The sequence below is a fragment of the Balaenoptera physalus genome (assembly GCF_965194825.1).
Source record: "Balaenoptera physalus genome assembly, chromosome: 19".
NCBI lineage: Eukaryota > Metazoa > Chordata > Mammalia > Artiodactyla > Balaenopteridae > Balaenoptera > Balaenoptera physalus.
The window spans coordinates 63,265,394-63,276,487 of record NC_138900.1 but is presented as its reverse complement, the minus strand read 5'-3'; the positions used below and the strand labels follow the sequence as shown (position 1 = coordinate 63,276,487).

Here is an 11,094-nt window from a genome sequence, read left to right as displayed (position 1 = left end):
TAAAAAATTAATTCTCAGATGGGGAGAGGGATGGAAAGAGAATAGAGCTACCATAAAGCAAGTACCATCACGTGTTAACCAAGGTGGTGTGGATACAGGCACTCACTGGGGAAATTCTTTTAGCTCTGCCGTATGTTTGAAAATCTTCAGAATAAAATGTTTGGTAGCATGGACTCAATTCACATTTATTATTTCCCTCTTCCTTTTGCAGTGCTCAGTTTTTCTTAAGCTTCTCTTTGATTACTAAAGTTGCCAGCACCAGAGCAGTTACGTCCGCAAACAAGTTGTCAGAAGCCTCAGATGAATTTTAGACCTAACTGAATTCCCAATTTTCTTGCTTAGGGGAAAAAAAAAAAAAAAAAAAAAAAAAAAAAATCTCTAGAAAGCAAATTAACCCTTGATATACCAGTTACGATTTCTTTTAAAAAGCTGGCTGTAAAATGCTAAGCCAGGCACCCAGAGATAGTCTGAATGAGTTAGTGAGGTCTGGGAAAGAAGGGAGGGTTCTGAGCTTCCAGGACAAAGGGCAGATCCCAAGCAGAGATCAAGGTGAGACGGAAGTCCAAAATCAAGGTGTCCTGAGGTGGGTTTCTGTTTAGAGGCTGTGAGGGAGAATCTGTTCCCTGCCTTTCTTCCAGCTACTGGTGTTGTCAGCACTCCTTAGCTTGCGGACACATCACTCCAGTCTTGGCCTCTGTTATCACAGGGCACTGTCTCTGTGTCCCTCTGTGTCTCTTCTCTTCTTAAAAGGACCCCAGTCATTGGATGAGGGCCCATCGTAATCCAGCATGACCTCATCTTAACTTGATTACATCTGTAAAGACTCTGTTTGCCAATAAGGTCACATTCTGAAGTCCCAGGATAGGATTTCAACATGCCTTCTGGGGCGACACAACTCAACCCACAGCAGAGGCGGACAGGAAGAAAGGGTTTTGGGAGGGGTGTTTGGCTGGTCCCTAGATGTGCTGCGTGGAGACAGTGTGCCAGGATGAGGGGAAAGTTGAGGTAAGTACAGAGCAGCCGGCCTGGAGTCGGGACCGTGTGGAACCAATAAATTAAACATCTCCAGAACTGCCTACCTCTGGACTTTTTTTATGAGGTCATTAAATATCCGTACTGTTAAAGCCATTTTTAGTCATTGCTTGCAACGGAAACTATTCTAATTTATTTTTTTTATTATCGAAATAAAATATCTGACCGTAAATACTTGAACTCAATACCTTGGTCTTGGGCCTAAGCATTAAATGCTTTCCTTCTTACCAATAAGAAGAAAAAAAGTCATGCGTCAGTTATTTCCTTTAGGATGGATGACTCAAAAGATAAATGAGAAACTTGTTCTTTCTTCCAAAATAGCAAACATGATTTCTTTTTAAGTACATGAAACTATGCTTAAAACCCTCCAAGAGTTCTTTTAAATTGTAATTTTACAGATATGTCTTCTTATTAGTAAAATCTTGTTACTTTCACAAGTTAAATTATATTTCAATATATTTATGTATTAACAGAATTGTCAACTCACAGGTTAATCTGCTGTGGGAATAGAAAAGTATGCCCAGATGAAAAGAATGCATTTTCATGAAAATAGAGATACATGAACTAATAAATTATGAGTTTTTAATAAATAATCTCCTTATTGAATAACTTATCCTTCTGGTAAAATATTTACCATACTCTTTAAAACCTTTTTAAGCAACTGTCACACTCAGGAAGCTTTAAATGATGGGCTATCCTGTTGTGGCTGAAGAGTAGGAATGATTTCTCATGGAAGTGCATCTTAATAAGAAGCAAATTGATTTAAAGTGATTCAAGTCCTCGTGGAGTGAGGGCTCTTCACGCTCAGCTCCTTGGGCGGGAGGGCGAGCTCCTCATTTCACGGGGCCCGAAAGGTCGTGCTCTATCCCTGTGGTCCGATGTGCTGGGTAATTAAGAATCAATTCCTTTTAAATTACCTTAGGACTGGCCCAGGCCCGAGTGATTCAGAGTGAGATGCTTTTCCCTGCCACCCCGTTTCTCCATGCAGTGTTTTCCTGTGTAGGAAGGAATATTAAAAAAATGACAGGAGAATTGATTAAAGACACGGATCCCCAGCCCCTGTCCCATACGTACTGGATCAGAATCTACAAGAGGAGCCCAGGAACATGCATGTTAATCCCCCAGGGATTTCTTGTGTTTAGACTAGTCTGACTCCCCAAAGCTATCAGACAACCCAAGTTGGCACCATAGGGCCCTCGTTCTCACACTTGAGGGAGATCAGTGGAGGTTGTGTTAAAACTCAGGCTGCTGGGCCCCAGCCTCAGGGTCTGCTTTCATTGCAAAGAATTCTTGCTCAGTTTACTAGATTACTTAGTATAATACAAAAAGAGATCCTTTAAGTTCAGAACTTTCCAAACAGCACCTTGTTGAAGTATTACTAACAAATCTTGTCCAGAATTGTTCTGGAATACAGATTAGCTTGAATAAACCCAAGAAACTTCTGGCAGTTCATGGTGAGGAAATGTTCTCAGTGATTCCAGAAACACTGGCTCAGCTGTGCCAGAGGGGTCGCACAGACTCTGCTTCTCCTTCTGGGAAGAACAAAGTTGAGTCACAGATCATTGCGAAGCCTTGTCTGCGCTCGAGAAAATGAGACTGACCCACTGAATCTTACTGTATTTCCTTTTGACGAGGCTGGCAAAATATATGTTTCATATAATCAACCGTGATGAGGGCTCACGGACCCCAAGGCTGACCCATGGTAATCATCAACCTTTTTGAAATTCTGCTGGCAAGACAGCATACTTTCCCAGCTGGTTTCAAAAGAGTCTTTCTCTCTAAGTTTCTTAATTATGGGCCCAAGGAACATAGGTTCTGATTGAGGGGTATCCATCAGAGCTGTCTGCCTATCAAGGGGGAAGTCTGATTTTCTTTGCAGGACATTGTTTTGCAGCTTTTCCAGCTTTGCAATCCGTGTACCACGCCAGTCAGGCTTCTGTTCCACAAAGAATTTGGGCCCATCCTTTGCCGCAGTAGGATTCTGGAGCAGAATCAGTCAAGTGGTCTATTTCCGGGAGAATGTATCATTAAAAGAAACAAGCATATTCTTTAAATTTCCAGAAATGACTTTTCTGATGATATCCATAGCCCATTAACATTAACTGGGCTTTCTTCCACATAACAGGCCTGTAGTTTTAAGATATTTAATATTTCAAATTTCTTTCTGGAAACACTGGGTTTTGATGGCAACTTCTACGACTCATAAAAGGTAAGAGGTAGTAAAACTACAGCAGTGGTTTAGGAATGGGGTTTTTTGAGGGCTGATTAGATGGACAAAGATTCCAGCTAGAAAACTTTTTGATGTCAACGACCTTCGAGCGCTCTGAGGGGTTGAGGCCAGGGCAGCACAGTAGGAACAACTTGGGGAAAACATTTTCTTCACTCTTAGACAGAGACGAGGGGGAAGGAGGAAGGCGTTCTCTTTCCATGGGCCGCGCCTCGGTGGGGCATTCTGGGTCCTTGATGGCCCTGTGGGTGTGGAATTCACTCTCCCTGGGGCTGCCCTCCCTTGTGAGACATTACAGCCCCCTTTGCAGCTGAATGCTTCCAAACTGCTCCATCCTGAATTCTTAACTATTGGGAAATGATACTGTTCCTTTTGGAAGGTAGACATTTTGCCAGTGATCAATATGAATCATTGGTCAAAAGATGTCCACAAAGTAGGAAAGTATAAATATACAGCCAAGACGATCACCACAAAGCAGCACAGCATCCCTGGGACGTGTATGTAGTTTATGTACCTGCACGTGAATGCGCTCGGCCTTGCTCAAGGAGGGAGCCACAGAACCTTCCATTTCCCCAGCATCACCAGGGCCCCGCGGACGCAGGTGTTCTGTATCTATTAGATCTAGATCTCGTCCTCGGCAGGTGTCCGAGGAGCCTCCAGGCACCTCTCTTGGTGGAAGCCTCAGCGTGTGAGGGCCAAGCACTAGAACTGATTCTTTCCTAGCAGGTCGACCTGACTTGTAGAAACAAACTCCTTTCCTATTTCCAAAGTGATCTGTGAGGTCGGTGAGTGTGATGTTCTGTCACATTCCCTCTGGTTTTTGTTTTTAGGCAGTGACTCACATCCCCTGCTCCTGCCCCCCACCCCCTTTTCATTCATGGAAAGTTTTAAAGAGGCCGCAGCTAAAGGCAGACGCTTAGCATTATTAGCAGGAGACCAAGGTTCCAGGTGATGGCTGCAAAGGCACCTTTTTAAGACCTCTGTACTCATGGGTGTTAGCAGGGAAACAACTGAAAATCAGCAGCCAGTATTCCCTGCGGTTTATCAAGGCAAACATTGTGAGAAACTGAACTGGATTTGTTTCTATAGTTGTTCTCAAAGAACTTAAAAATGCTGGTCCAGCACATTTCTAGCAGCCTTGAATACTTGGAATTCTGAATAAAAATTCACATCAAGCATGTTTATTATATAATTTAGGTCATGTTTAACTGCAAATGCAAAATTAGCCTTCTGAAACTGAATTTCAAGATCCGGGTTGTTGATTGCTAGGCAGCCCGGCCATGAATACTTGGAAATCTTACCTGGATGGACAGCTGTGGGTGGCGATTCCATGGTCCCTGCTTCCAGCTGTGTGACCTCGGTCAACTGTCGCCCAGCATTGGGTTCCTTCTGTTTAAAACGGGCTGATCAGATAAAAACTGAACTCAGGGTTGTCAAGAGATGAAGCCAAATAACGTAAACAACATGCTTGCACAGCACGGTGGTTTATGATAAACGCTTTCATAGGTGCTGGTAGCTGTTACTAATCATTAACTGTGGCCAGTTTATTTTCAGGGTTAGATCTGACAACATACTGTGAAAATTCCTCCATTTTAATCTAATTATAATATGTAAACTACAGAATAAAAAAAGGGAACATAGTTATCCACACAGGAAACCTTCAATTTACAAACAGAATTTTAAAAAGTTCATTGTTAAGTTGTTTGTTGGACTCTGTCCCCATAGCAACGATGCTCTAAGTGCGGTTAAGGGCTCCAAGGACTCACAGACAGATGAACCTTTAATCACCTGAAGTACTGTATGTTTGTTCTGATAAGTTTCAAACACAATGGCACTTCAGACATGAAACAGCAGAAAAAATAAATTGATAAAATAATATTAAAACATTTAAAAATCCTGTGGCTTGAATGAAAGCAGGATTAACTAGAGGTCAAATGAGGAAGCTGATGGGGCCTCCGGGCTTGGAAAAAGAGGGCATTTAATCAAACCTAAGGCTGTTTTGCTTGCTGCAAACAACTCCATGCTAGCTGTATTTCTTAGCTGAGTAGGAACTTCATGGGCCTGTAAATGAACAAAAAATAGTTGGAGAATAAGAGAGGCAGACAGATTTTCCTGCACCCAAAGATTATGCCTGGAACTAGACGGGGGCCACGCTGACCGTGCTAGAAGCCTTCGCAGAGCAGAGGCTCCAGGACAGGGAGGGTGCCTGGAACCTGGTCGCTGGGGCGGGCTGGAGGGGAAACAGCTGTGCCTCGGGCCCAGGAGGCTGTGGCCTGAGCGCCCGACTATGGGCGATCAGGCCCGTAACTTAGCGGGTGTTGCACTTTGCACTTCACAGGGACCGTGTGAGGAAAAGCATCCTTTTGTACAATGTGGAGGCACCCCAGCCCAGGCTGAAGCTTTACCTGGAGGCTGGGGAACGTGAAGCGAGTGTTTATAAAGTGAACCCGGAGCTATTTATTGGATTTCTTTAACCGCTATCTCCCCAGGTGTGTTTCACACCACATGCAGGTTCTATGAAATGTTAATTAGGTGCCAAGTATTAAAAAAAAATCCTTGGTTACGTAACTTGGAAACTGGCAGATGAGTTAAATCCCATTTCTGCTCTGGGGGCTCAGAGCCTCTCCTGAGCTAATTTGCGTTGCCAGTTTTCATCAGGTGAATCACATGAGCCGGGAAGACGCCACCCCCAGGTGAGCACAAACCCTTCTTTGCTGGAGCTTCTCAGGGACGAGTGTCCTGGGGAGTACACTCGTGAAGGTTTCCCTGGGGACCCCGGAGGGCGCCGCTCTCCCTCGCTCTGGCCGGTGAGCCCTGCAGCCTGAGGCTTCCACACTCCTCGGCTTCCCTTCTGGCACCACAGTCTCCCCCGTGCCTCCCGTCCCCACTTTGGCTATGGGTACTGAATCCTTCCAGAGCTTCTAGCCGATCATCTGAAATGGTACGAAAACGCAGAAAACCAAACCAATCATTTTTGACACAAAGGAAGCGTCAACAGCAGGATTTCAGGCACCTTTATTCATGGCAGGTATTTTTGGTCAGGGGAAACATTCCTGTTACTTAAGGAGGCCAACTGCTTACATCCCGACTGTCCACTTGCCACTTCCCAGGCCTGGAAGCATCTTGCACACGGTCCCATCCGGTCCCTGAGTCCAGCTGGCTCTGGGCTTTCAGGGCCACACCTCGCGACCTACCGGCCCAGTGAGGGAGTTTCTGCGGCTCGGTGACAACAGTGGGGAATTCATTTTATCCCAGAAGAAATCGACTCCTCTGTGTTCCCCATATAATTTATAAATAGGACAAATTATTCCTTAATATTATTATATATTTGCAATTCAAACAATTAAGACTAGTGACATAGGAAACTTTAAAAAAATCATACTGTGTTGACTACGGGTTTCCCTCTCCAAAGCACTGTTCCATTCCCCAACTTCTTCCATGTTCTCTATACAAAATCATCCTGCTGTGACCGTCGCATGGGTCTCCTTCCCATCAACACTGCCTTGGGGCTCAGCACTCCTGACACTGCAGGCTGAGCCGCAGGAGTTATTTTCCCTGTCTCCCATTATCAGTAATAAAGCCACTACTCTGCTCAAATTTAGGTAAGAACCAGTTTAAAGAAACTATTTCTTAAAAACTCAAGCCTACAACTAGTTATTTAGTAGGCATGGACTTAACATGGTCTGTTTTCCTTTTCTGTTTCTTTTCCCAGCCAGTAGCTCAAAAGATGGAGTAGCTTAGTTGTAAAGTCCTGCCAGACTTCCTATGGTAACTGCTGTAGATGGACAAGGTAGGGTCCTACTGAAGGTTCAAACCTCATGCAAAACTCTAACTGCTGAAAGCCTCGTCACATCAGGCAACTCTGTCATTGTCCATATTTAAAAATTCTAACACTAAAGTGGCCGTGGCCACTCTTCGTTACTGTAGCACCTGACCTCAGGGACTCAGGCATAAAATCATGGTTCCATTCCGAGTTTTGGCGACAGAGTAGTGCCAGATATTTCTGAATACACAATTTTAAATGTTTTTAACCACTTGGAAAGTATCGCCAACACACTATTTAGCGTTCACTCATCAGTCACTCTGAGAATCAAAAAACCTTAACTATAAATGCCTTACTTCACAAAATCTTATTATAACCAAGGATCTACCCTATGTCTAATAAAAAAATTACACAGCAACTTTTATCAAACAGCAACTACTACAAAGGGAATGATAGAAAAAAAATGACTTCACAAAAATACACTAAAAAATTTGACAATTGTATGCAGGAACTGCCAAAGTTTTAGTGTTTAATAGCACAACTGACCAAGGTCCAAGACGTGAATTTACCATGTTCAGGAAACACGGGAGGCAGGGGAGGGAAATCACTCTATAAACTAACTCTATAGTATGTGGTAAGAAGAATGCACACTTTATAATATAAAACCTGTCTACACATAGCAGTTAGTTGCAAAAAGCCATCTGTCTTCTCTTGGCTTGTAAAAAGGGTGTTCCAGATTCCAGTGCAGATGAGCAACCTGTTGAAAAAGCAAAAGCCATCAACGTGCTATTCATTCTGTAAGGACAAATAAAAATAATACATAGAATTAGCAACTAAAAATCCTTTCACAATCCTCATTTGAATTAAATGTATTTTCTCTGCACAATATCCTAGCAAAACTACAATGAAAGTCTTTATTAAAAACATTATTGTGAATTTGTTTTCTACTCCCACTCCTTTCCTTGCATTATGCCTGTCACTCGAGAAATTCTTCAATCTGTTCTCTTTCACTTGATGGGGTTTTTGACGGCCAGACGATATGAGACCCAGAGAAGCTCCTAAGACTGGCAGGACATTGCCCAAGTCTATAAGGAATCAAGATGACAACCACACAAAACAACTATGTGATTTACTGACATAGTGCATCAACCCAATCTACTGTTAAGATAACAGTAAATTTAAGTCTCTTACCTCCTAAACCTCTACTTATTTCCTTGGACTTCAAAGCAACCCGTACTTCATAGTTACCTATCATTTGGTCCAGCCAGGACATGCTCAGAAAATAAAAAAGGAATTTGGTGTCTTTTACTGTGTATTTTGCTTGGTACTCTAGTTACCTAAACATTCACAGTAAACCTTATTTTTATAGGGAATTAAAATGCTAAAAATGGGATGAGAACAAAGGGAGTTTAAAAACTACGTTTGGGTTGCAATGAAGTAACCACCACACTCAGGAAAAGGCTTGTCATGAAGGAACCCACTATGGTGAGAACATGGCAGTCATCTGTGCCTCTAGCTATCTTGCTGTAACAGGTATTTCTGATTATTAGTCTCTCCTGGTATCTGTAACTATGCAATGGAAAAACAAATCAACTCTAGGGTGAAGGCTTAATGTGGCCACAATCTAGGTCATCTAAATCATAATCAGTCATTGTCCTGGCATTTACCTAGTGCAGGGGGTGTTCCCAAGAGAATCCTTAGAACTTATGGCATTTATGAAGGTGGCAATGTGGGTGTTCTCTTTAAAAAACAAAACAAAACAAAACAAACCATTGGAAAATCTGCCAGTGATAAGAATTATCAGGCCAACAAAATACACTTCTTTGTTTTCGCCGTAATGATATAAACTCAGGGGTTATCTAATATTAACTAATGGTCTTAACTAGCGATCTAGGTCTCATTGATAAAAACAGGGAAAATAAATTCTTCATAAGGAATTAGTTTGGCATGAAAAATTCAAAGCCTGGAGTCCACAAGGGGAACAATACAAGGGACGCTTGCTAGATCCTGGCTGGGGACAGATCCAGAGAAAGTCCAACTACATCAAAATCACAGGGACATGCACCACACTTCTACTGTCCCTCGCTCCCCTCACCTTCAACTCTTCTGTGTGGCAGGGATCTTGTTTTCCCCGTCCAGCTCTTCCACCCCGGCCTGTGTCATGAGGTCTGCGATGTTTTTCTCCAGGTCATCAATGCGACTGCTCATGTCATCAAGTGGGGAAGTTAAAGACGGCACCAACAGCTTCCACTTCTTACCCCTCTCCTCCAGGGCCCTGCAGACTACAACCTTCAACACAGTGTCTTCACGAAAGTGGTTTTCCAATTTCCTTTGAATACTGTTAGAATCTGGTTCAGAGCACAGGAGTCCGGGGTGAGGATCAAATCCCAGCCCTGCCCTTTACTAGTGATGGGACCTGGGCAAGTTCTTTCACTTTTCTAAGCTTCCTGGCTCCTCATCCGCTACACAAAGGTAACGCTACAACCTCTTCATCAGGTGATGGTGAGGATCACAGGAGAGATACACATGAAATGCTTCGCTCACAGTCAACAGTCAATCATACTAGGCAGCATTACCGGTAGACTATAAGTTCCTCGCAGCCAGGGATCTAGCTCAGCTGTATCCCCAGCTCTTTGCACAGTACTTCTCAGGAAGTGTGCATCTAAGCTCAGTAAAAAAAAAAAAAAAAAAATCTGGTAAATGACTAGTGGAAGTTGACCTGCAAACCACCCACTTATCGCCACCACCATCCGGAAACTGGGATCCAAAGGCCCATCAGAGACTGATTACAAACAAAGGATATTTCTTCCAATGATCTGGTCGGACATGGTCTGAAATTTATCTTGCATCTGTTGCAGGAGTGTCTGCACCTGTGAAACAACAAAACACAACAGCCCACGCTTACCCCGAGACACCTTCACGGGATCAGGATAGGAGCCCTGGTGCCACGGGGAGACCAGGATTCCGGGTTCCGGCCCCAATTCTGCGCAGCTCCGTGGCCTTCGATTTCCCTATCCGGGTTTCAGTTTCCCCACCTGTCAAATTAGACTCGGGGGGCTGGTGACGCCCCTTCCCGTCTGGGCCCGCTGTGATTCCCAAGGCGTCGGGTGTTTTGCGGTGGGGCGCGCAGAGCAGAGTGGGTAAGGAGGGGAGCTGAGGGGAGCCGGGGTCACCGAGACTGAGTGGGGCTGGGTGCGGGGGGCGGGTCTGGCTGGGCACGTCAGCAGGCGCAGGGGCCTACAGCCAGCGGCCGGGGGGTCAAGGTGGCCAGGCCGCGGCCGCGAAGCCTCTAGAAACCTGGCTTCCAGAGACCTGCCCCGCGCGGCCGCGGAGAGGGCGCCTCGGTCCGCGGACTTTGCCGGCGCCCCCCGGGGATGCGGCGGCCTCGGGCGCGCCGCGCACAGCCGTCCCTTACCACCGAGGTGAGATCTTGCACGGTCTTGGGTTCTGTCTCTGCCATCTCCCCGGTTCCCAGCTTGGCGGTGCTGTCTCAGACGGTCACCTACACTTCCGTTTGTCCGCGCAGACGCCCCAGCGGCTGCTTCTCGCGACGACAGAGGCCACCCGCGGGACGGCGGGGTGTTGTGGGAGCTGTAGTTCGCGTTTCCGTTCCGAGGCGAGGCCCCGCCCGCGATTTCTCCGCCCCTTCCACTAAGCCCCGCCCATCCCCGCCCCTACCGCGCCTACCTCCTGGCCCCACCCCGGGAGGAAAAAGGTGAAATGAACCTGCGGTGGGGCTAACGAATGGAGAAGTGGCCTCAGTCTCTTCCCAGACCGTCGTTAAAGGCCGCGCTGGCTTTCTTAGGGTGCCTGCAAGGTGCCAAGCCCAGACCTGTGTCGCCGCCTGACCTCCAACAAAACCCCGCAAACCCCGAGAAGGGAGAAGGAGTCGGGTCCCTTGGAGGGAAACCCGACGTCCCAGGGGGGAGGGGCGCGCCCACCACTCGCCCAGTGCCCAGCTGCCGGACTGGTTGCGCCCTGGACACAGTGTTTTTCTTTCTCCCCACGATGGTCGAGTGGAGGTGCCGGCGTTGTGGGACAGGTTGATTTTCACTTTTAAGTGTAAGAAAAC

General features: G+C 45.7%; 1 protein-coding gene across 1 annotated transcript; it reads right to left on the bottom strand.

The window, feature by feature from the left end:
• Positions 1-6,258: 6,258 nt before the first annotated feature.
• HSBP1 (heat shock factor binding protein 1) lies at positions 6,259-10,593 on the bottom strand. The gene is made up of 4 exons (XM_082437243.1): positions 10,438-10,593; positions 9,826-9,892; positions 9,118-9,238; positions 6,259-7,779 (listed from the first exon to the last, which is right to left on the bottom strand). The coding sequence occupies exons 1-3, from the start codon at positions 10,480-10,482 to the stop codon at positions 9,120-9,122; spliced, it is 231 nt and encodes a 76-aa protein (XP_082293369.1). The 5' UTR covers positions 10,483-10,593; the 3' UTR covers positions 6,259-7,779; positions 9,118-9,119.
• Positions 10,594-11,094: the final 501 nt, after the last annotated feature.

What these genes read in the sequence shown, in the direction of transcription:
- HSBP1 (XM_082437243.1), bottom strand. Translation starts at nt 10,482, where the DNA reads ATGGCAGAGACAGAACCCAAGACCGTGCAAGATCTCACCTCGGTG. An exon ending in TGCAAGATCTCACCTCGGTG is followed by an intron (nt 9,893 to 10,437) that starts GTAAGGGACGGC and finishes GTTGTTTCACAG; the next exon opens with GTGCAGACACTCCTGCAACA. An exon ending in CGACCAGATCATTGGAAGAA is followed by an intron (nt 9,239 to 9,825) that starts ATATCCTTTGTT and finishes TAACTTCCCCAC; the next exon opens with TTGATGACATGAGCAGTCGC.